Here is a 26,211-nt window from a genome sequence, read left to right as displayed (position 1 = left end):
TGCATATCAATTACAAATTCACTTGTAATTTCTTGTTCCTCCAGACTAAGTGATGGATTATCATCGTATTTCATGAGTTCTTGTTCCTCCATACAAAGTGATGGACTATCATAGTATTTCATGAGTTCTGTATGTACACATACTTGACTTTCTATACAGTGAGGTCAAATGTAATTTAAAGATTTAATACAACCAATTGAAAAACTTGATGTGGCAACAAGAAATACCATTCTACAAATAAGCATGTCTATCCCCAAGACTGAACTTGGTATTGGTAACTAATGACGCTTCCTGTTTGCCACAGCATTATTGACATATGATGGCTTCATGCCTGACGGGAGGATTAGCCATGAAAAAATAGAGACACTTCCTACAGCTTATGTTCTCCACTCCACTGCAAGAAGATGAACCAAAAAAATCAAACTATGAAGAAACAAACATATACCACACCCTCTGAGTTGACGACCAGTCACTACTGTACAAATTGAAGTGCTGACATTCAATTGACCTTCGGATCCCTTTGGAAAACACTTGCAATACCCAAGCTCATGTCTGCACAGATAAATGTCATTTAGTGATGCAGCCTTTGTATAAACCTGAAGGAAAATCAAACATTCATCACATCAGCCTACCTGTAAAGGCTCCATTCCATCCAGAAGTTGGCCTGCATGTGAAGAACTCTGTGTGTGGTACGTGATATAGAAGGCAAGCTTTTGAAGATAAAAATGATGTCTAAATAAATAACACCACAAATTCAGTGGTGCATTTACCGATTCCTAGGATATCTCCTTGAAACTGGCCTTCTGGAGACCTGTTTCTGAAGGTAAATGCGCTGCAACAAGTACAGATCAAAACAACATCACGATCAATACACTACAAAGAGCAGAAAAGTGATAGGCATTACAGGCACAATACAGATTTCACCAGCAGCAGCTGGCTACACCAAGTCAACATGTTGTGATTGATCACTTTATTTAGAAAAGAAACAGTGTACCTGCTTAACTAACATGATCTTTACAACAAAGATCTCCTAGATAATCTGTTCATTTAATGTTCAATCTCTTTCTCCATTCCATCTGGAGATATTTGTCATATTACAGTGGATGGGGATACCTCTTCCTCCACCCCAAGGCCCGGACAATCCATGCACCGCACTAATGAGTCATAGTACGTGGGGAGAGGGACACCCTAAGTAAAAAGGATAAATGCACACATATCAATCACTATTTTCTATGTTTAACTCTGATGCTGAAATGATAATTTGAACCCCTCAAATATAATCAGACTGTCCTGAAAGTCAACAGATTTTTATACATGAACTCCTCTTCGACATACATCATCTTTTAAAAGAATACCATAAAGATAGTTCTGCATTTGTTCAGCAAGAGAGGGAGTTCAAACTGACGACAAACTTCATCTTTTATGCAATGTGCACCCAAGAAAGCACTTCCGCATTAGCATACACATTCAAAGACCTAAACAGTTTTTGAGCTGGGCTTACTGCACCCTAATAGTCCATGGAATGAAGTTTGAACCACCGCCTCCCTTTTCAGAGAGTGTGCCCAGGTTTAAATATCGGTGGACTTTTTAGGTATGAAAATGGTTATAATGTGCATGTTCACATTAGATGCTCCGAGTGTGCACTATAGTAAGCATAGAAACCCATGACCAAATAGCTTTCTCGAGATGATCCAGATATATGTTGCACACCTCCACAACTTGTGTTTGGGAATAGATAACAAGATGGGTCAACTGGAGCCCAAGAAAAGGAGTACAGCCTTTAAGAAACGAAGAGAAGTTCAACTTGCAACACCAGCTCCTACCACTTGAAGTACACTTCTTCTCTTGATGAAATGAGAGAGGCGAAAGCCTCACCTTGGGATTGAGTGTGAAGTGCCAAGTTTGCTAAGGCAGCTGGAGAAGAGGTCGACCATATTGACACTTGTGCCAGCAGACAACATTGCTTCAGATTGTCCACAAGGGTGACTTAACATAGAAAAATGAACCACAAGAACCTCGATGAAATAAAAGGGTGGCCAAAACCTGGCAAGATTGCAAGATTGCATGATACCTCGATGAAATAAAAGGGTGGCAAGATTGCATGATACTATGCAGATTTCAGTCTCTAGACACATCCTCAAGGAAAGCTGTTGCTAACCATCAGCTCAGAACAGCTGAATAAGAAGCAGAACAGCCTCCAAATAACAAGAGCAGAAAGGCCCAAACAGGGGCAGATCTATCTTGCTTGGTGAAAAGGAAACCAAGATCACATCATGTGATCAAAATGATGCTAAAACAGCTTTGCTTTGGGTTGAGAAAGGCTGCATAAAGTTTTCTCAGAAAAATGTTAGTCTATGGCTCTGCGATGGACACAGTTTCCTCCGGAACAATCTCAACCTCCTCTGTTTCACTTCAAACTTTTGACTTAACAATCCAGGCTTTTGAGTTTGCATTAAAGTTTTTCAGGCATTTTCCAGCTTTTCACACAGCTGTTATACTGAAAAGCTGATACTTTTAATGCAGTGCAACTTTCCTGAAAAGCCAATCTCTATTAGTGTCAAATTCAAAAAGATCAGACCTGAAATCCTGTGTTGAGGTGCTCTCTAAACATTAAACTTCTAATTTAATTTATTTTTTGAAATGTGGTTTTTTTAACTTAGTGGCGTACTTAAGTTCTAAAATCGATTTTCTCAAAAATAAAAATAATAATTTCATGGATGGATACTCTACAGACGACAACTGCAATACCAAGTCAAACCAACTTAGTTCCACTTGTGAGTTGGCAATTTGCCTGGCCATCGTTAAACCCTGATTTTCATAGGGAACAGGACTTACAGACAACAGAAAAAGTATCATATATCTCATATAAATGCATATGCATGCTTTCCTCTTCAACACCAGAATTGTTATTTGGCTCAGGTGCAGAGATCAAAGCACAATATCCATTAGATGGCTCAAAAACAGGCATTGTATCTATGCTATTCAGCACCACCTCCATGGATACGCTAATTTCCTGGACCCTCCTCAAGATCCGAAATGACCTCCTAGGCCATTCTTGAAATCTCATTCCTTAGACCATTGTTACAATCCCATCCTAATCTTCTAGGTCACTCTCAAATTCCATCCACACCCTAGCAAGTAGGCATACGGTCTATATTCATAATCCATCAACATGGTACAAAATGTTATACACGAGACATTCCCAGAATTTGAAAGGTAGCAATGCCACATGAGTATCCACAAGGTTTGCAATAAAACCTCTGCATATGTTTTGAAACTCCTCTAGTCTAGGGAGAAGAATCTATTGAATAGATAAGGGAGAGGGCTGGCTACAAACAATGAAAGGACATTCATTTTGCAGCCCCTAACAAAACAACAAAGAAAAGAAAAAAAGATCCAAGCGAACAATGCCAAAGTCCTCCTCAAGCTTTCTAAAATAGACATATGGAACAAAGTTATAAAAGATAAAATCTTGGGTCCTTGGTGTGTAACTAATTATCGAAATGATGCATCATCTTTTCATAGTTTTTGAGCTGTCCAAATTACAAAGATGTCTCAAATGCATCATACAAGATACCTTTTAGAAGAGTACCAGCTGTGATACCATAATTACAAAGAAGACACACAGAGTGTAGAACACAACGAGCACTCAGTGAACTCAGACAAGAACACAAACAATGATGATGATGATGATAAATAAATGTTGAATGAATAATGACTGAGGGTAGAGATACAACTATAGGCTCAAGGTGCAAAGGCTGTCCAACGGCCATTGTCACTTGTAGGAGTAGGCTCAAGGAGTGTCAAAGAGCGCCATCCGCCATGACAAATCTCAAGTGCACCAAACCACCAATGTCGACAACAAAGGATGCTGTAGGGCTAAGGAAGTTCTCAGGACAGCAAAACAGCACAGTGCACTGTTGATGGAAGCTGTCCAGGTAATGCAAAAGCAGCAGGAGCTCTCCAACCATCAGGGGGGCAGGCTGATCTGCAAAATGCGGCAGCTGGGAGGATGGGTGACAGGATGGAGCAATCCAGAGAAGCTAGAGCTGCAAATGCAGGTAGGGAGCATTGCAGGCAACAAAACAAAGGCCTCAAAGGGTGAAAACTCATGCCAGTAAGGTGGGCGCAGCAGCCTCCAAGGGATGGGCTGCAGCCAAGCAGATAGGATGGCAGCAACCAACTGATAGGCAGCAGCCTGCAACAGATGGTCAGCAGACCCCAAGGCAGGGTGGCAGCTTCCAAGGACAGGGCAGCAGCTAGCAAGAGGAGAAGGTGATGCAGATACTCCATATGGTGATGAGGGAGAGAATCGGCACTGAAGGTGGGATGAATGAACAACAGATAAAAATGGCAGCGGAACTTAGTTCCCCTTTTGTAGGACATTCTCAGCCAGTTGTCCTACAGAAGAGTCTCAAAGTGTCATTTAAATTGAAGTAGTGTTTTTTTGGGAGTGTTTCTTAAAGCAAAAAAAAAGGCCTTAAAAATATAATGAATTGAATGGAAATCTTACTGTTTACATAGGTTAACAAGGTTAATCAAGATGGCTAGATTTGTTACAACCTCTTAACACTATTCTCCAAAAATGACTATCAAACTTTCTATCCCAATTGAAAACAAAATTTTCTGAAAGGGCCATAAAATCAGTAGAGATTCTCTGCAAACAATCTCGCCAATTCGGAGTTTTCACATTACGGATGCTTTGACATTAGGAGGCTTTAAACTTTAGCATGAGTACAACAAACATCCACTAATGAGCAAACTAAAAGGGTTAATCAAATCTAAGAAGATATACTACCAGCACATATAAGCATAGTAGCTAAGAAACACATTTCTTTCAGATTGAAACTTACGAAACGTTTCTTAAAATAAAAAACGTGGGTTTTTTTTTTGGTGAGTTGGAACCCAAAACATGGTTTTTTTTTACAAAAACAATTGGGCAATGTTAAACATGATAATGATGATGTGTAATGACTCGTAAGGGCGCAAGATTTTGGATGAGAGACTAATTTTTTTGTGATTTTGTCTAGTTATTGAACTTTGTCGATCTAATATCTATTCTTGCCTTGAGAGTTGATTATTATACGACTTTAGTCTCATTTATGAGTTATTTATGATATATTATGATTCATTCTTGATTTTCACATTTTATCAATTTGTTTAGAAATGAGAATCATGATATCGCAACTTGACTTAGTCCATATTGTAGATGGGCTATTTACATGTTTATTTCAATTTTCTTTGTATGATATATATGAATCATAATGTTGGAGTTCTAAAGACATAAGTAACAAGTCAATAATGGATCAAGGATATGTAATGCATTATTCTCAATTGACTCTATTATCACTCAAGCTCAATTGGTCATTCTTTGTTTAAGAGAGAGTTCCATAGAGGTTTAGAACCTCTTTCCCTAGTCAAAACTATTAAAAATCTCTATATAAAAAAACACGCATTTCTTATTTTACCCCCTCTTGAAATAAACTTACAAAACACATTTCTAACGTTTTGTTTCTAAATGTTTCTGACGTTTCTAGCTGCTATGCATATAAGTAGATAGCAAACTAACTAGAAAGGGTACTTACCTATAGTAGAGCTTCCATATACTCCATTGCCAAGCACTCTTTCACTAGATATAGTCATAGTCCATTTATATTTATGTCTAACTTTCATCCTAGAGCTTCTTATATAGTAGCACTTCAAGGGAAAAGATTCAGGCCCCCAAAATATTTAAAAGATATGAATGAAATGTTAGAACTTGCACAAAGCAACATTAGGAAGGTAAAGGATGGAGTCAAAACTATGCTAACCATATAAAATACCTCTTGTGTTTGAGGAAGGAGAGCAAGTTTGATTGAGGATGCCTCAGTAATCTGAACCCGTAATGACAAAACAATGTCCCAAAATATCACCTACGTATTATGGTCTATTCATGATACTTCAGAAAATAGGGAAATGGTTTACAAGCTCCAACTTCTTACCACAAGTAGGGTATATCCTATTTTTCAAGTGAGTTGAGAAAGAAATTGAGCGATGTTGATAATCCCATCTCAAAGGATGAGATAGTAGAACTCTTCTATAAATACTCGTGAGTCTGAAAATTTTTAGATGTTTGTGGCAGATAGACAAGGAATACTATTTACAAAGAGTATTTGGTAAATACAAAGTATTGTTCAAAAGAGAGTTCAACATGGAAGCACGTAAGCAATACACATAATGTTTCCCAATTTAGAGTTAGTCCTTCCCAGTGCTGTTTTTGAGGACGAAAACATTTCTCAAGGGAAAGAAAATGTCATGTAAAGTAATATGATAGTTATGGTAGGGAAACATAATTAGAAGTTGTGACCGTTCATGTATTATAGAATCTAGACGTACAATTTCAGGGCATGACTATATGCACATGTATAGTATGAATGTGAACATGGGCAAGGCCAATCAAGTTGTGGGTGCATGCCATGAAATGTGCTTGAAGAGGGGTCAAAGTGCAGTTGACGATGTGGCAATCATGCATTAAATTTACTAAAGGATTATTGAAGTAATCACTAAATTGGTCATGCCAAGGGTGAGTGAAGAATCAACAGCTCACATCCCCCATTTTCACTCTTTGTTTTTGCTCAACTATAATTTCTGCATCAGATCGGCAAGCTGTAATAACCCTCCTCTCACATGCAGAGAGCCTATTCACAAGTGGTACACCGGCAACAACTATCAATCCTCTTTTCAGCTTCAAGCTTACTTCAATCAATGTTGTTCCTTTGTATTGTACTTTCCCAAATAGAATGCTCTAGAGATTGTTTGTGTCTTCCCTTTTCCTGATTTTCAGGTTGTATTACCTGCCTGAGAGGCTTGCGTCTGACTACAACATGTTTTCTGAAAAGCGCCCTTCTAGAAAAGAAATGTGTCCATCATGAAGGAGAAGTCGTGTTCCATGCCCACCAGCTAAAGCCACTTTTTGTAAGAATGTTGTGATTAAGATCAATTGATTCTGGCTACCACATCAACTATGCAGAACACCATACCAGGCATGAGCTAGTATGGCATCCCCCAAACAAATGACATCAAAATTTAAGTGTGGCTATGTCTGGTTTAATTACTATAACCACATGAAATAGACAAAAGCCATATAAGATAAGCTCGTCTGCAATTTGTATTCATTTATACATTTAGCTAAGACCAATACTTTTGATCAAACAATTAAGCAGGCACTTCTTTCTGTCTTGCAAAATAGACCTCCCATATGGATTGTAACTATATTAAAGAGAAATTATGGGAGGATGTTGTTAAAGAATCTATGCCTCCAAGACGATATAAAGCCTGGTTAGAACAAATCAAAAAGACAACCAGTTTATCCACAAAACCCCAGAAAGTATAGTTGATAACATCGTCTATTGCATCCAAACACTCTTAGAAACTCTTATAGCAATAAAAATAGTTAAAGCTTAGTCATAACTCCAAATAATGAGGAGTATCATGATAAGACTACCAACCTCATCCTCAAAACCACCTTCGTGAGATAAGGGTGAATTTAACAGATGGTGATATGCATCAAACGTTCTTGAATAAGCAGACTTCACTAAATAAGCAAGCCGCAAAATAAAAGCAGAGAGATGATTGTATATACTGCAAATGGCACATGTTTCAAGTTAGCAACCACATTCCTACACGGTAAAATAAAGACTTGCTTACTTTATCGAAATTTCACTACAGAGCTTCTAACAAAGAGAACCCTTGACCCAAGAACTTCATGTTCACTATGTGCCATGTGTGTGATTTTCCAGTGCATTGTACATAAACCAACCAAACCAATTTGTTATGCAACTCATCTTCAGAACTGCAGTATGTAAAAGAGAGAAATTGCACCAGTTTTCAGCACCTAGAAAAGCTTAAACTTGCCTACTTTAAATAAAGAGTAATTATGGAATACAATGGAAAGTTGATCTAACCAAATCCTGGCCACTATACAGCATAAACAAATTTTATCAGAAAGAGAATCAATCAGTTCCAGTCACTCTGTAAATAGATGTGATCATCAAGTAACATCACTATTGACAAAATAAAATGTAGGGATTCAATCTTCTTTCATTTAAACGTTACAACAAGTTAAAACAGGGATACATGAGTAAACAGTTACACAAATACAAAAGCTTAACCATGCAAGAAAGCTCACAAGAGAAGAGAAGCCCTTCTAATGTCTGACCAATTGTTGCTGCCCCCTCACCATGAACTGGAACATGTAGCCTCACGTACCATCACAATGATCATGCCCCTCCATGGCCTTGCACTTCCTCCCTCCTCTTCACATTGCATTTACCTCCTTGTGCGCAAGCTGCTGTCTGCAGTACGCCACCAGCCTCCTCCTGTGCCTGGTCTCTCTCTCCACGTCTATGCTCTCACCCTCCTCGTTAATGTTTCCAGCAGCACAGCGCTGCCACCTCTTCCCTCCCTCAACATCGCTGCCAGTTCCCCATCCTATAACATAGCCGCCTCCTTTCTTTCTCTTCTTGCTGTCTTTTATCTTTCTTGGTTGCACCCTCCTCACTAAACTCTTCCATCGTAGGGACCTTCATCAAGCTATCTCACTCACACATTCTTGGCATTAGCATACACCTCAAGTTGTGTGACATAAAGAACCTTGCATGTTGCTCTTTCCAAGGAGCAACTTCATTCAACACAGATGGACCTAGATCATGGTCAATCGACATTCAAGATTCAAAAGCTGCTGGCCCTTGCCTTCAAGCTGACTACGAGCATAGGTTTTTTCATATATTTCGTATGTCATGCGCGCCCGCGCGCGTGTGTGTGTGAGAGAGAGAAAGTTAGTTTGGAGTCTGATTTAAATCCCAAACTTAAATCAAACATGCCGCTAGTGTCTTCCTTCATTGTATTGAAGTAGGAAAATGTGTTGGATGCATAACCAAGAACTTGGTAGATTAAAGAATTACTAAACTATGTGATTAAAACCATGACATTTTCTTTTCAATGGAACCTTTCACAAGGACGTGAAATTGTAATGCTTTGCTCAACATTTAATTAGAAGTTGATTAACATGTGAGATGCAAGTTAATTATTTCGCAATGTGAGACCCAAGACCCTGAGATATAAGTTGGTGCCAAAGGCGAAAGTTGAAATGAGTTTAGCCTAACAAGTACTAGGTGGTACCAAGTGTCAAAACTTGGCCTAGAACATTTAATAAGCCATTAGTGTCAATGGTAACACTAGGTAATTTTCATGAATTAATCAATTAATTAATGTTAATCCTCCATGATTAACTTGGGTGGTAAACTAGCCTAGCTAATCTTTTTTTTTTTGTGTGTGTGTGTGTGTGTGTGTGTGTGGGGTGGGGGGTGGGGGGGGAGGTCATTCCAACCTACAAAAAGCACACACAGAGAGAGAGAGAGAGAGAGAGAGAGAGAGAGAGAGGGCTACCATTGCTGCTACAACAATTAACACACCATTTCCAACATTAGGAGACCCTCCAAGAGTTGATGGCATGCCCAGCACTCATTAAGCAAGGAATGCGACAGTAATGATCGTGTGCAATGGATAGTAAGGTGTGCGATAGTAAGCTGTAATACTACAAGGTTCTGCGACAGTAATGTTGTAATGCTCTCTGACTGACGAGATGGCTTATGTCTAAGGGGATGTACCTCCAGTGACTAACGAAAATGTCTGCAATGTGAAAGGCAAGAATACTACCATTATACTCTGAATGCTGTAGTGATTGCTTACGTCACAGTGACAATTTACACTACAACCACATTTTGCATTGCTTGCAAATACATTGACATGTTATGCTATAGTGACACTTTAGTGACGGCTTACTGACTGATCAACAGTGAGACTGTTCCCAACACAACAGTGAGTCTATTCCCAGCAAGGGGTTGCTAATCAGTCAAACAGGTAGGGGGCCTACTTGCCTAGCATTGAGTGAATCTCTTAGATTTCTAGATGACAGAGACTGCTGAAAGAGAAACCAATGGACATGAGGCCGAACTTGACACAACCAATTGGGCTGACGACAAGAGGCACTACATCAAAGGGCCGATACAAGACTCCAACTAAAGTCGAAAAGTTTTACTATAGACAAAACAAAAGGAGAGCTCGTAAAAATGCCACTCCCACAACTGCCAAGCAATGGACAAAGATGCCAAGGCGGATTGCAACAAACGGTTTCAAAGACGTGAAAGCCCTCATAAGAGATGAGATTGCAGCAATATGTATGCCAATGATTGACAAGGTGACAAACGACATGAATGCAATGCAAGAAACATGGGGAAAGGAATTAAATGCTAAAATGGATGCAAACATGAAAGCATGTATGAATGTGTGGGGCAGCATGCAACAAAAAGTCATAAATGACATGGATACAAAGAAAAAAGACATATACGACAAATTGCAAGAGACATTCAAAAGGGAACTATGTGCTGCTATAGATGCAAACAGGAAATCATGCATTAATGGTCGGGATGATGCAAAATACAAAGAAATCAAGGCTGACCTACAGGTTGATATGACAAATAACTTAAACAAAGGGATGCCTGGAAAGTAGATATGGATGCATTGAAATCTCATACAAATGCATGAATAGCAACCAAGAATATGGAGATTGCTAAGCTGAAAAGGTAGTTAGAGGTATGTAAGAAAGAATTAGCAACCCACAAGTCAATGATGGATGCACAAACAGCAATGCTAGTTGCATCGGAATTAAAGAAAGGGGTGGAAAGTTTTGAAAAGGACATGCACACACAGGTGAATCTATTAGAGGGGGCTCAGAAGAAAGTAGAAAATGTTGAGCATACAATGAAAGAAAATGCACAATCGATTGAGGTAGTCAAAAGATGCAAAGGGATTCCTCATAACAAAGTAGAAATGATAAACGCAACACTAGAAGAGGAAGCAAAAAGGAAACTCTGTGCATTACGTGTTCGTGTGGTGAGGTGGGTTGAAAAAGGAACCCCGCTAGAGGATACTAAAACACTTTGCGCTAAGATGGGTGCAAATGAGACACGCATCATGGATGCCTGGAGGGTGGATGATTCAAGTGACAAAAGAGGTCGGATCCTCATGCTGAAATTTGAGGACATGGATAATAAGAGGGCCTTCCTCTCAAAAAGAAAGGCTTTGAAGGGCAAAAAGATTTATCTAGATGAGGATCTTACACCCGCATAGTTAAAGCATAGAAGGGCCAACATGCCAACAGTGTTGGAGCACATAAAGAAGGCAAGTATGCTATGTATAGAGATGGTAGAGTAATCATAGCAAAACGAAAAGATATTGTTGTTTCGTGGATTTCCACAAAGCTTTTGATACAATACGACGTGAAAGACTCATGCAAAGGTTGCAAATCATTGGGGTCCCAAAGGATATGCAATGGTGTATTTATACATTGTACGAAACGGTGACAAGTAGAGTACAAATACCTGGAGGCATAACAGAATCAGTGTCTAGCACAGTTGATGTAAAGCAAGGCTGTCCCCTCTCTCCTTTGTTGTTTGGATTGTGCATTGACGAGATTTCAGATTACATACAAAGATGGGGTGGTATGGGAGCTAGCTTGTCTAGGGTATTGATACCAATTTTGTTTTATGCATACGATATTGCACTCATCTCCAATTCACCATAGGGACTACAGCCACATTTGGATGCATTGCATGTGTTTTGTGAAGAAAAAGGCCTCAAGGTTAATCTTGGAAAGACCAAAATTATGGTATTTAACACCTTGGCAACTTGGGTGACACGCTCAGAGTATCACTTTATGTATGATGGTCAATCTGTGGAAATGGTTAGACAATATGTATACCTTGGGGTCACTTTCAAAGGGCCATAATTTTCATGGGAGACTTTAGAGGCTAGGCTTGCACAGGTATATGTAGCTTTGAGCACTCTAGAGCGACAGTGTGCACACATACAATTCCAAGGGCCCTGTACCAAATTGTGGCTCTTTGAAACTTTAGTTATGCCCACACTACTCTATGGAGCAGCCATTTTGGGACCCAAGCCTTTAGCATACTAGATGAGCACCTCTCATGGATTGTAACGGACCTGAAGCACAACATTATGATGGTTGGGAACATATGGAGATACGGCTGGTCATGATGATAGCACGTATGATAAGGGTAAAAGCCTCAATACCATAAGAGATCATCCGAGCAGAATTGGGTGTAGCACCCATGGTAGTTGAGGCACTATTCCAAGCAATCACCTTCCTCTAGAGTACATGGCAGCTCACTAAAGACCAATACCCTAGGCTAGCTTTGGAGTCTTCAAGACAACTTGCAGCAAAGGGAGTAGACAGTGTTGGTATGCACACAAGAACATGTGGCTGAACTTGCATGGCATGAATATAGACAAATTGCCACTGTTCAATTACAAATTTGGTTTAAAGACTTACTCGCTATTTATGACAGTAAGAGACAAATAAAGAGCAAAGGAGATTCAAGGAATCTCATTGTATTCCATCCAAATTTCAATTCAAGATAAAGAAATACCACAAGCGCCAATTTTAGGGCCAACAAGCTATCCATTGTCCAAGATTAAGTGATAAGTTGTAACATTTGCATTTTCACTTTATGTAAATTTTATGCTTGCTGTAATTGTTGATTAATTACGCAATTACCACCCTCTCCAAGAATGAAGGCTAGTTTCAAAACCTCATTGTCATAAGGGCCACCATGCTTAAAAATCCTAACTAGCCAGATCTTTAAGCATGGTGGCCCTAACAATTGAGAGTGTGCTATGTCTTGGTCCCTAGTTTTTCAGTTGTTTGGAGACATTCAATGGAGCTAGTTGAGAGTGTGACTTATCTTTCTCATGTTGTAGGTCTCTAGAAGACAATAACATTGTCTTCTTTTCTTTCTCTCATTTTTTTGTGCCCTGGAAATAATACGCTTGTATTTTGTCTATAACTACACAACATGAATAGCCAATAAAGCACCCAAAAGAAACCCCCCCAAACTACAATTGCAACGACCAAGTAGCCACCTAACTACATTTTATTTTATGGAAGGATTCGTAAGGCCACACCCAAATGTGTTCTTTAAGGATGAAATCCCAAAAGCTTCAAGGAATTAGAGAACCTAAGAAAAGCAATAAAGAAATTCTCATACTAGTGGTTGTGTCCACTAAACTCATTTTTTATTTCAATTCAGAATTTGTTCATAATCTGCTACGAACCACAAACCAAACCCTGATTGGGTCCCTGCTAGCCTCAAGAAAACTTGTAATCATAATACCAAGAATCTTGTTCTTCTAGAGGGTGGGGATTATATGGAATGATCAGATCATCCCTATCATACATTGAACGCACTTGATGGGTTTAGAATGAAATCCTGGGACTTTCTACAGCCAAGAAGACATTAAAGATCCCGTTGTCATGGCTGGCTAAGGTGATCAGCTGCAGCTTTGCTATGGACTGTCTTACCTGTCAAATCAAGTCAAGTTTGGTTGTTTCTTGCAAGCAACCAAACCAGCCCATCTAAATCATAGCCATAGAAAACAATCATTTCCTAGGCTTTCACTAAGAAACTCCGTTTCCTATGAGTTCCCATAGCCATTTCTGTTTAACCTGTTTCCTATGGTTGGCCAAAGTGTCACCCAAAGGCTTCTTTCATCTAGCACTTGCTTGCTGATTTTCTCACTGCCTTTGGAAATTGTGTTGGCGTTCTTCTCAAATCCCTTTATTTCACATTTTGAAGTGAAAAGTTACACACATTTAGCCCTTTTTAGTCGTTTTCTAGATGTTCCCTAGCCTTTACCCATTGTGTTGCCATTTCTATTTCATGTGATGGTGATCAAAATGCTGTAAAAAGGCAATTCATAATTGCAATCTAAACAACATCCCATGGAAAATTAAGACTTTTGCAATAACTTTGGAAAATATCTTGATCATGCAATCCAGTTTATATCAACCCTCTCTTTCTTTTGGGGAAAAAGGGAGGGGGAGCAACTTAGCAAGATAGTGGGACAGAGCTTGAGCACATGCTCAAGCCCATATCAACCCTCTCCGTTTTTATGTGACTCAGAGATCTCTGTAGGATGGAGCTTAAGCACGTGCTCAAGCTTATATCAGCCCTCTCTTTACAGGGCAGAAGGTTGACAAGAGAGATCTCCCCTATAACAAGAGGGTTTATACAAGTTTCAGCATGTGGTCAAGCTCTGGTACCAATCCTTCCAATCCCAACTAGCCCAAAGCCGCACATCAAACCTACCAGACCCTTCTTGTTTGTTTGACCTTAGCCTACCTAGCTCAGCATAAATTTAAAGCTTTCTAGCACCACTCTACTAATGGGCCTTGGGTTCAGCCTAAATTCACAGTTCATTTTAGTTCTCCTGCCTACCCTGCCCTCAGCCTGAGCCTCAGCTTTCCCACCCTGCTTCCCCCACACTGACCCTGCACAGCCTTCCACCAGCACCCCCTCCCCCCCAGCACTCACCTCCTCCATGTAGCCCTCCAGCAGCCACAGTCCTTCCTCACCATCTCTTCCTTATCCTCTCCCTCTCATGTAGCTTCTCAATCTCCTCCTTTTACTGCCTTGTTCCTTCCCTTTCTTCCTTCTTTCTCCCCAGTTCATCTCAACTGCATCTAATGCCAATTGGGAGGTTTTTCATATGTCACTTACCGTGACTGCGGTATCATCTTTTGTTTTCTTTTAGTGTAATTGCAAAAGCTAACTCTGTAAAATGGAAAAGTAAAAGAAGGAACAAATGTTCTGATCAGGAGGAACAAATAGCCCAGTTTATAGGCAATACCTCAATCGATGCCGGTTGCAGGTCATTAAAAAAGCCACCAAGCCATTTACAATACTCCGAACAGCACGGAAAACCTGTAGAATGAAAGCCATTCCAATCATTAAATCAACCATATAATGTGCAAATGCACCAAACTTCCTATGGTTGTAAGGGTGTTACCTGAGAAAAGATGTCATGCCAAAGAAGCCGCCATGTAGATGATGATGATAATTTGGCTGCCTTCAGAGTGGTCACTTGTGATGAACCAGCCACAGAGAACAGCTGAATGCTGCTGGAAACAAGGATCCATACATCCACAGCTAATTTGTGGAGGCCACATACCACAGCTACCACAAGGTTTACTAGAAGAATTACCAAGCGAAGAGGTAGCATGACCAATCCCCAAAGTGCCGAAATAAAAGGGTACAAAACCCAAGTAGCTGCCAGCAATAGTTCACAATATCAACTAAGAGAAAACATCTATTCAAAATGTAACCCCCATGGCAATTTTGGGGGAAAGCAGAAGATGTGTATGATCAAAAAGCTTATGGAACAATCTTAAACACAATTCTGCATAGAGCTTAAGGAGCATGCCAGGGACATTATATCAATAAATTTTTGCGATTTCAGCACAAGTTTCAAATGTTCATATTGTAAGAGTGGCTTGTTAATTGCATTACGTAATACTGCAGCCTGCTACAATAAGCGATGGCTTCACAAAGGTGTTATCTTGTTAAATGTGAATACTGCACAATGCAGGAGGTTGAGTTTTTCTTCTTCGTCATCTTTAATTGTCTCCTGGCTCAAATCCAAATATTGCAGCAATACTCTTTTATATCAAATATATCAAGGCGAATCATCCTGAAATACCTGTATATGGGGGCAATCATCCATAAATACCAAAGCCCTTTGTGTTGGGATATAAAGGCCCGGTAACCTGCATGTATAGTACACGCACATTGTACATGTGAACGCACCCTTTACGAGCCCTAAGTATAAATACATTTTATGCTTTGTGTACCAACACAATTGTTGGTACACTCTTATCGATTCATACTTTCACTCAGCTCACACTCTCCCCAGCCGTCACGCGCTCACGCTCACTCCTGCTCAACCTCCATCTCTCTCAATTGTGCCCCCTCTTGGTCCAACAACTGGTATCAGAGCTGACTTTTGTGCATGCTTCCCGTGAAGAAGACCAGCAGCTGAGCAGCCATGCAGAAGACGAGCAGAATACTGCTCAAGGTGACCAGGCAGGCATGTGGAGAGACCACGCTGCAGGCCAGCGACAACGAGGCAGTGGGCACCAGTTGCAGGGCACGCAGGCGACAGTCAGGCGACCTCTGCAGGTGGTGCGCGACGGGGAACTAGGCGACAGCCAGGAGACCTTTGCGGGCGGTGTGCGACTGGACGTGACGGGACAGGGTCAACGGGACATGTAAGCTAGGAATCCTGCCACCAAATCTCTAGCATGGATCAAGTGCTCGGCTACTAATCCATCATGATTTTGTGCCTTTCCTCTGCTAAGTCTGTAAATGGCCTCTCGGACCCTACTTTCTGTAAAGAAAGTGGTGGTCTCTGGACAAGGCTCAAGTGGGTCAGGAAGAGGTGGCTGACCCTCCACAGTATAAAGACTAACTAGATACTCCTCCCCTACAGCGGTGGACGTAATAGGTGTGGTCGGGCAATGCTCTTTGAAAAACCTCCAAGCCTCTCTAGGGTCCTGCCTCAGGAATAATTGATATAGGTCTCGCTCCAGTTGGGCCAAGAATGTTCTCTTCTTCCACCATGTGAGGCGTCTAAAGAGTATCTCTGCCTGTCTGTGGGTAGTGGATCCCAGTGCTATCTCTCTTTGTAGCCGTGCTTTGGTCTCACAGCACTCATCATCATACCAACTATTCCGAGGTGTCACCCCGGTGGAGGCTCTCTATGTGGGTCGTGAGTGTGGGAAGGCTACACCTGCAACGATGTGTAGGGCCTCGCTGAACTACTGAGTCAGCTCCTATAATGGATGGTGAGAGAGAGAGAGAGAGAGAGAGAGAGAGAGATGTAATTAGTTCAGTCAAAGGCTGAGAGCTGTTTTAGAGGGGTACTTTTGACTATATGAGAGTCTAGAGAGAGAGTGATAAATAGTAAAAACCGTAAATAAAAAACAGCAGCCCACTGCATGAGAGTCTAGAGAGAGAGAACAGTAAATAGTAAAAAACAACAGTCTACAATCCTTTGAAAGGGCAGAGAGAGAGAGAGTGTGTGTGTGTGTGAACTGCAGTCTGCTGGTCCTAGGAACTGCTTACTGGATAGCTTGCACCTAGACAAAATCGATGGTGCTGAGTGGACACATGTGACATTAATCATGCTAACCTTAATGTTAAAGAGGTCAACAATCAGTCACTATCATGAGAAACGATGCGCACGGTGTTGCCTGCTGCCTACTCCCAACAGTCCCCACTGTGCACGCAACGCTAGACAATGTGGACACGACTCTCGAAAGAATCCGTACTGAAAGGGAAACGGCAGCAGATCACGTTTCCCCAGCCGTTCCCCCTTGATGGGCATTCCCCCGCAACGTTCCCCCATTCTGTTCGGTTCTTTTAAGCGTGAAACGCGTTTCCACGTTCCCAATGGGGTGGAATGGCGTTCCCCTGCTACTATGAGTCATTGATCTAGAGCCTATGCCATTGGCTCACCTTGTTCACATCCATCAATGGAGAGTTTGAAATGCCACAACCAATGTTGAGTTAATGAAAGAATTGCTTCTTGAGTTCATTCTCAATAACAACACTTTCCCCTCGCATCTAAGGCATGGAGTCATCTTTCTTGACAGCTATGTGGCAAGAGATCAAACTCGATATCTCAAATCCAACCTTGGTCCTCAAGAGCTTTCTATTAAGGAAGGGGATGACATGAAAGTCAAGTTGGCCAAATATAGGTGGTTACTCGCTACGTTCGCCACTACTAGCTCCCCAAAGTTAGATGACGATCAGGTTGCATTCTTTTTAAACAATCTGTGCCTAAAAAATACTCGCTTTATCTAGTGCATTGTTTCATTTCCCCAATTGCGGACCTTCTATGAGTTCTTGCATTATGCAAGGCTACATGATCAAGTCCACAAAAAGTCCTCCACACATTCTTATTCAAAGAGGGGTCTAGTTGCCTCTTCTTCACAGGGGAGTATCGAAGGTGGAAAGAACTCTCAAGATGCAAAGGCAACTTAAACCAAGGGTGACACCCCTTCCTCAAAAGGAACTAAAGACACCAAAGAAACGCCTCTAGCATCAACTCCCTAAAAAGAATAGGTTTTACACACACTACCAAAGATCGAACCATGTAGACAAGGAGTGTCATACTAAGGCCCAAGGTCTCCTAGCTAAGAAACCACAACATGCCACAACTACCTCCACTCCCCCTAGACAATCAAGTGAGACTATGCCCCTTTTTAGTTCCAAAATTGGGCCTTAGAGGTAGAGTCATTCCCTGGACAGGCAGTGTTAGGGTTTATCTATGTACTGATCTGTCGGACAAATCTGTCAGGTGCCACGTAGGCAGACACGTCAGCACAGTACGGCAAGGTGCCACGTCAGCAAGGCGGCCAGATGCCACGTGGCACAGGTATAGTCAGACAACAGTTTTGCACAATCGGACAGGTTTTACTCCAGTCGGCTGCATTTAATACAGCCGACTTGGTGCTGGCATTTCTTATTTTTTAGCTATATATAGCCAATTGGTGGCACACTCCATTCATTCTGATCTTGAGATCTGTTGGCTGAGACTGACTGCACTCGAGCTGATGGAGATCGAGGTCTTCAAGACGAACACACATGGAGATATTTCCTTTGCCCCCGTGTATATTTCTGCACTCTTATACAGCATACTACACTGCAAATTTTCTGCGTAACACTTGTCAGAGTGCAGCGGTGCGGAAGCGTAGGACTGAGAGAGAGAGAACGCAGAGAGAGAGGAGAGAGAGAAAGAGACAGTGGAAGATGAAGATCTGCTATATAAAGTGTGCTGTATATAAAGATATGCAAATATATACACAGGCGCAGTGCGCTGGACTGCGTGTCTCCACCTCGACGATGCAACCTGCTGTTCACCTCAAAGTCCGCTGCAGTCTGCACGATCTCCTATCTGAAATCTGCGAACAGAGACGGAATCTGCGCGAGCCTCCAGCCTGTAATCTACGAGCAGAAGAATGTGGGCAGAAGGCTGAAAACTCGGCTATAAATAGCCAGAATCAAGGCGCATCAAATAGGCAGGTCAGCTGCATTAAATGCAGCCGACTGTACTGGTACAAGTCGGACTGCCACTGTACAGTCCGACTGTGACTGTACGGCCAGTCTCTGATCTGCTAACAACACTGTCTCCTTTTCTCTCTCTTCTCTCTGTGTTCACTCTCTCTCAGTCTTTGTCCTACGCTTCTACATTGCTGCACTCTGACATGGTATCAGAGCGGTGAAGATGGACTGACTAAGTGCTGAACCTACCTAAAGAGGAGATTTCAGCGCGACACAAGGTTGCGTTTCTAAGATTCGAGGGCGAGCGGGAGGGCTGCGAATCAAATCAAGGCTGAAGCAAGCATGAGCGTGCAAGAAAGGAGTCCAACTAGTGAATTTGATGCAGGTTATTGCTGTTCGAAGGGGAGGAAGGCTGCGTTTTAGGCCTTCCATTGCAGATTTTACCATCTCATCGCCTCCAGCGTGTGAGGAAGGTTTGGGCAGCGAATGAACTAGCCCTAGAAAGCTAAGTTTACACAATCAGAGGGGGCTGATTTTGCGTTTGTGCAAGCACATGTCTACAAAGCATGATTTGGAGTTCTAGGCGATCATGGATAGGAAGGTGCCTGTCCTACCGACTCTTCCATTGGATCAGAAGCTTAATGGTGACAATTACCGCATCTGACGGGTGATGATGTTGGCCATTTTGGAGTCTTATGATTTGGCGGAACTGGTGATGGAGGAGATTAATAGGCCCTCGGTAAGAGATGAGTCCAAACTCTCTTCCAATGCTTGTGCAGAGTTGACCAAGGCCCAGTCTCATTGGGACAAACTAAATCCCAGGATTCGTTCTTTTCTTTTTCTGTCTTGCACCACACCCGTGATAGCTCACATCGAGCACTTGACGGTAGCTCGAGAGATATGTCTGGAGCTCGATTAGATGTACAACTGGATGACCCTGATGAAGAGGGTTTCTTTGGAGGTGCAGATGCGGACTTTGTCCGTGAATAAGTCTTCTTCACTTCGGGAACACATCAACAAGCTTTGGCAGCTTCAAATGCATGTTCAAAATGCGGGGAAGCCTATTTTCTCCAAAGACATGGCGATCACTTTACTGTCCTAGTTGCCGCCACGATTCGATACCTTTTATTCCGCTTTTATTGCATCAAGGCGAGAGTCGACTCTTTGGTGGGAAGAGTTGGTTCCTATGGTCTTGGACCAAGACGAACAATTGAAGGGACAGAATGCTTCCAAATCGGAGGCTTTGATTGGTCAAGCCTCTCAAAAAAAGGGGAAGAACCAAAAGAAAAAGGAGGACAACAAATCCAAGAAAGACAAGGAGAAGGAATCAACTTGTCATATTTGTGGTAAGACCGGTCATTGGAAGAAGGATTGCCCCGAAAGGCGCTTCCCCAGGCTTTACTTCGTCAACATTCCAAATCCCTCAGCCTGATGCCTCGTCCAAGATCTGAGAGGGGGTGTTAGAGGTAGAGTCATCCCCTGGACAAGCTATGTTAGGGTTTATCTGTGTACTGATCTGTCGAACAGATCTATCAAGTGCCACATAGGTAGACACGTCAGCACAATACGGCACGACAGCACGATGCCACATCAACAGGGCAAACAGGTGCCACGTGGCACAGGTACCATCGGACAGTTTTTTGCTGCAGTCGGATGCATTTAATACAGCCGACCTGGTGCTAGCATTTCTTATTTTTTAGCTATATATAGCCAATTGGTGACACACTTCTTCATTCATTCCGATCTTGAGATCTATTGGCTGAGACTGAATGCGCTCGGGCTGACGAAGATCGAGGTCTTCAAGACGGACACACTCACAGATATTTCCTCTATCCCTATGTATATTTCTGCACTCTTATATAGCATACTACACTGTAGATTTTCTGTGTTACACTCTCTCCTTTTCTCTCTATGTTCACTCTCTCTCAATCTTTGTCCTACACTTCCGCATCGCTGCACTTTAACACCTACAAGAAGGTATTGAGCTAAAATTTAAAATACATAACAAACCAGTTAGCTCTTTAAAACAGCCCCAAAAGATTCAAATTACCAAAAGTTTCACTAAAACCAATGCACAGTCCTAGAGAGTTTCTATGTCCCATAAGCAAAACCCTAATTTGGGAGGACCCTTCTACACCTATAAATAGACAAGCTGCCCACCAATCAGCCCATCCTTGTTTTGCAAGTTACAACAATCCACAACCCCTTTGATGCTGTTGGCACCCTCTTTCCAGCCTGCGGCCCTTCATCATTTGCTGTCCAGCCATCATTGACTACAGCCACGTCATTTTCAGCCCATGGCACCTTCTCTCCTGCTACCGCCCAGCCATCAGGAGGTGCCAGAACTACGTTTACAACCACCACTCCATCACCAGCAAGCAGACGTCATGGGTATTCTAGTGTAGAGAGAAGGACTGGGATTGCATCCCAACTTTGATTGCTTGGGACATGGAATGGTGCTTCCTGAAGCTATTTCATAGAGGAGTTATTCCATGTTTCTTAGGCTTATAGGGCAAAAATGCCCAAGAGGGGTCTCTCCAAGGTTCCCTTCTTCGGCTTTGGAAGAAGGTGAAGCACTCCTTCTCGCAACATTCCACAAGATTTTTAACTCGGAGTCAATGCCTACGAATCTCTCAACACATTTGGTGTCACCAATATTGAGCCACTAAACTTTAAGGCCTGTATTAACATAAAATTATTGTTCACTTCGGCCTGATTTAACATGCATTTAAATTCTTGCAATGAAAAAAATGCCCCAAAATCCCCTATATCACCTCCTAGTTGGGGGAGCACAAACCACTTTGGGTACAACTGACAGTCCAAAGTCTTCATCACAACGAAGCCCAATGGCACGGGTACATGAAAAGTAGACAGTGAAAGAAACTGTAGTTGTTCAGATTCAAGGTTACAACTTAGCTTAAGCATCAAAGCAATGTGGTTGGACAAGTCTTAGCACTTTGTAGTTGCTTTGGGTCTACAAGGGGACTACTAATGCCACTGAGGGGGAACATAATGGAACTGGATTCTAGGTAGTGCTCAGATCAAAGTGGTCACCAATGTTACCAGAATTAAGCCTTTTTTTTTTTTAAATTAATTAAACCAGGTGAATTTTAAGTAAAATGTTAAGGTTGGACTGGCTGATCCTATAAACAGTCTCTCCTCCCTTTTTAGGCAAATGTTCACGTGTGCCAGACGGTACAAGTTCAAGGAACAACCAAAGTTGCTCAGCTATTGCCAGAAACTGCTTATTTCATCCTGACAAAAAAGCACACAGAGATCCAATATGATTTTGTTAATAAGTGTGTCATCATTTGGGCTCCTGCAGCACATGAACCCACTGGGAAACTAAGAGGGGATGTTAGCATTATGGACATCTCTTGCTCACTGCCCCATTGTTAAACTAGAGTTTAGAATTCATTTTACTCTTTATTTGGGCTTTTAGTATCCCATTCCTTTGAAATCGTTTCATCATGCATCTCACTTTTGCCTATATAAATGAATCCCATCATTTCAAGTTAGCTCAGTCTAGGTAGCTTTATTTCGCCTCACTTCTATCTTGCTTAAACAGTCTTATGTTTTTGTGTAACGCTGTGCTCACTTATATCTTGCTTGAACTGTCTTGTGTTTTTTTGAAACGTTGTGTTTAGCTTATTGTGCCTTGTTTTTCTGGCTCTTGTCATTCTGTAGGGTATGGGGAGAGTCCTCATGCTAGTGATAAAAGCTCTAGTACCTAAAGAGTACAACATTCAAAGACAGCTCTAGCTATTCATAGCCCTTAGCCAGCCATGCATTCATACAGTTGAGCAGGCATGTTGTCTATTGAGGTAGCCTATCTTCCTCCTGGTCCAAATAAAGTGTGCATGACAAGCTCAGATGAATCTCCATAAATAAATAAAACAAACTCAAAATTTGACAGGGAACCTAATATACAAACAAGTGCAAACAAGTATATGGATTTACCAATGTTCCACAAGGTAGATAGCAGCACCATCAGTGGCCAGAGAATGAGCTGCACAAGGCTGCTTGTGTACTCCAAAAGCAAAGAGACAACTGTGCAAAGCACATTTGCAATCCCCCAAAATCCATCAGCAAAAATGTTCCAAACCGGCCAAATAAATTCCATTAGGTCTTGTAAAGGTTCAGCCATGGGCATCATAAGCATGGACCAAAGCTGCTTTGTGGTTTTGAGTATCATAAGCAACCAGCGGAAAGCCTTTTCCCAATTTTGCAGAAACAAGACAGTTAACAAATATTTGATCCTGGAAACCATCTCCCAAGCCTCTATCCAGTCAAAAAAGGGACCACAGATTCGTGCAGCGGTAGCTTTCAAAACTGGAACATTTTTGTATAAGTCGTAAAACCCAATAATGACAGTGATGATAGATACCAACACATACATTGTTCTTGCAAGCGCCCGCATCCAAGGTCTATAGAACTTGCTAACAACTGGATAAGACTGCAGAAATACAACCCAGGAAGGTAAACCAGATTCCAGCATTTTCAATAATCTCTGATCTGCTGTGATAATTTTCTCCAGTGCAAACGGTAAAATTGGATCACGAAATCTAAAAACAAGCAGGGTATCATTGTACAACTGAGGTTCCTCTCGTTCCACGTCCAGCAGACCACAAGATGAGCAAGCACCATCAAGTGACTCAGAATCACAGTGTCTGGCCTCTACAATAGGGCTACTGTCTTCACACAAATCCATACTGTTTACCCAAGCATCATCAGGACAGTCATAGTCACCACAGTTCACCACTGTGGTAGGACTAGTTGCTACACAAACATCCAAACTGTTTGTAGTACAACAATTACAGAGTTCTAAGTGGCACTGAACAGCATCAAAAAACTCACTAGAACCACCTTTTGCAGAGTAAGAATCATCTTGTAAACTGAGCCACTCATCTTTGTCATTGCAGCTGAAATCTACACTTTCTTCACAAAAATCACACGAATGGCCATTCAATGGGGTATCATTTCTATCAGACAAACCAGAACAGCATGTCTCTGTTGACCCTGGGCATGAAAAACATATTCTGGTTGATGCCACTCGTCCACAAGTACTTTGCTTGATATCTTTCTCAGCATCATGTGCAAGTCTTTGCATGCCCATTTCCCAAGTAACAACTGGCTCATGTACCCTGACATGAGGTTTAATCCCATAGAAGGCTAAGGCCTCATGGAAACTAAGGAAATCTCTTTTCACCAATAGTTTTGTCTCAAGAGCAACACATGTATCTGTCTGTGTAAAACATTGAACAATTTTTAACTTGTGTAAAACGTGCATATAATCAACAAAAGTATTCTTGTAACAAATCAGATGAGCGCACTTACTTGCAGCTCATTCAAATAGTTTATCCCCCGTACATGCTTCCACTGTACTTCAAATGCAACACAACCATGAAGTAAATGTGAAAGGTCCTGCACGCGGACTACAGATCTAAAATGGTGCTGGACAATATCCCGGAATATTTTAACAAAGTGATTTTCATCACTCTGAAATAGCTTTCTCCTCAGCCTCCTTATGCCTGCATCAGGAGCACTTCCCTCTAACTCATGTGTGTCATCACTAAACAATCTGCTTGATGGAAACCTTGAAATCTGATTAGTGAATGGAGATCTCCTTGACTGAAACAAAAACATTATGTTCATTAGCAAGAAATGTGGCAAAATAAGTGCATCATAAGAAAAGAAAACCAAAAGGACCAAAAGCAAAACCCATCCCATACTAGATAAGAATGACACCACACAGAGGAACTGAAACGCACCTGAGTCACCATCAACTGCCACAGTTCAACAGACTTTGGTCGATGGCATTCAGCAGTCCAAGGTTGATTATCAACAAAAAATACGAGCTGCTTTTCCCCATGATCTAAGAAAAGAAACAGCTTTGATACATATGATTGCAAGTCTCTGTAATCACAAATCCAGAACACTTTCAGTTGCTTGTACATTGGTATCTGATCAAACGGCTTGTCCATACTTAGGTCGACAATCAAAAGCACAATTACGACAATTCAATCAAAATGATAAAGCATACATAACCAAGATATTCTGAGCAAGGGTTCTTTGGAAGACACTATAAAAACCTTGCAACTTCCAGAATTACGGTCACCAGACACTAAACGTCAGTCATTTGTCGGCACTGGTACAATTGTGTCAAACAGCAGAACAAACTAGAAGTGCAAAAATGAACTGATGTGGATAGTCCGAAATCTAAAACTACTGACTGTAGAGATTACTGATCGGAGCAAAGGAACGCAGTTGTCAAATGGACTTACCCAATCTGAAGAGCTGTGAGAGGGAAGAAGCACTGATCAGGCTTCTCTTTATGCGCCATTACTTCATAATAAAGAGACCGTGACGAGAGGAGGACCGGGTGCAGAAGGAAGAACGAAGAGGGACGCTCTTGTGCATGAGGCGATCATAAGATCCTGCTTAACCCGGTCACAAGTCAATCCCATTGCCGTCCATCATACGCGCAAATTCCACAAGCCGCTACACAAGCGCATGCAGTCTGCCGCTGATTTGTGCGGTCGAGCTACAAGCGAAGGAGATCCCGGACATAAACGCAAGAAGGCAAGCTCTTCCTTCATCCAGAAGGAAAGAAGAACTATATTCTTCATGGCATACGCATCGAATGCCTCCCGTTTGGCTTATTGGGAAGTTCGAGATCGCGTATTACTGCCAAAGGAAAGGAAGTCGGACCTAAACTCGATAAATGCTCTCTTGCAGAATCCGGCAAAAAAAGTTCCTCTGCTTGGAAATTCCTGCATGCAAGACTGATTGGATCTCCTGGTGCATGACACGGTGACGCTCTACCTTCTACCTGTTATGCTCTCAAAGGAGGAGCGGGAGGAGGAGGGGAGAGAGAGAGAGGGGGCGGGGGCGGGGGCGGGGGCGGGGGCGGGGGATCGGACAGGGACGCAGGATTTCAAATCTTGCTGCTCAAAACTGGCTTTGGTCTTTCATTTTCCTTCCCTGACTTCAAATCGAAGCGCTTGCGCGACTGAAAGATAGAGAACAAAGAAACAGGCGTGCAGGAGAAGGGAAGGACAAAATCCGGGCTCACGGAAACTGGATGCTGATAGAGAGAGTGTGTGTGCGCGCGTGTGAAAGTGATACGAGAAGCTCAACTACTACCTAATCTGTACGTCCAAGCCAAGGGAGGCAGCGCACAGAGAGAGAGAGAGAGAGAGAGAGAGAGAACAAGTGTCTTGCCCCAGTGTGGTGGCGGTTCTGCTTG

At 41.9% G+C, this 26,211-nt stretch overlaps 1 protein-coding gene across 4 annotated transcripts; it reads right to left on the bottom strand.

Moving 5' to 3' along the window:
• On the bottom strand, nucleotides 1-26,211 carry LOC148017083 (G1/S-specific cyclin-E protein). Of its 4 annotated transcripts, none has more exons than XM_087662378.1 (10): nucleotides 25,247-26,211; nucleotides 24,734-24,878; nucleotides 24,300-24,593; nucleotides 22,923-24,207; nucleotides 14,908-15,167; nucleotides 14,749-14,822; nucleotides 7,488-7,620; nucleotides 995-1,188; nucleotides 633-832; nucleotides 1-552 (listed from the first exon to the last, which is right to left on the bottom strand). In XM_087662378.1, exons 1-8 carry the CDS (start codon nucleotides 25,303-25,305, stop codon nucleotides 1,090-1,092), a joined length of 2,349 nt encoding a protein of 782 aa, XP_087518504.1. In that variant the 5' UTR covers nucleotides 25,306-26,211; the 3' UTR covers nucleotides 1-552; nucleotides 633-832; nucleotides 995-1,089. The 4 variants fall into 4 exon arrangements, with proteins under 4 accessions (XP_087518504.1, XP_087518506.1, XP_087518505.1 ...); XM_087662380.1 differs by lacking the exon at nucleotides 995-1,188 and having other exon boundaries at nucleotides 1-394; nucleotides 509-552; nucleotides 25,247-26,208; XM_087662379.1 differs by lacking the exon at nucleotides 995-1,188 and having other exon boundaries at nucleotides 25,247-26,208.

This window comes from Lygodium microphyllum, chromosome 22 (assembly GCF_053477565.2).
Source record: "Lygodium microphyllum isolate KBCC chromosome 22, Lygodium_microphyllum_v1.1.10, whole genome shotgun sequence".
NCBI classification, from domain to species: domain Eukaryota; kingdom Viridiplantae; phylum Streptophyta; class Polypodiopsida; order Schizaeales; family Lygodiaceae; genus Lygodium; species Lygodium microphyllum.
The sequence above is the reverse complement of the archived record's forward strand: the minus strand, read 5'-3'. Positions and strand labels throughout refer to the sequence as shown.

Coding starts and splice junctions, on each gene's coding strand:
- LOC148017083 (XM_087662378.1), bottom strand. CDS start 25,305: ATGGCGCATAAAGAGAAGCCTGATCAGTGCTTCTTCCCTCTCACAGCT. Junction 24,879..25,246: donor CTCACAGCTCTTCAGATTGG/GTAAGTCCATTT, acceptor TTGTGATTACAG/AGACTTGCAATCATATGTAT. Junction 1,189..7,487: donor AAGGTGGTTTTGAGGATGAG/GTTGGTAGTCTT, acceptor CTTTTTACTTAG/GGTGTCCCTCTCCCCACGTA.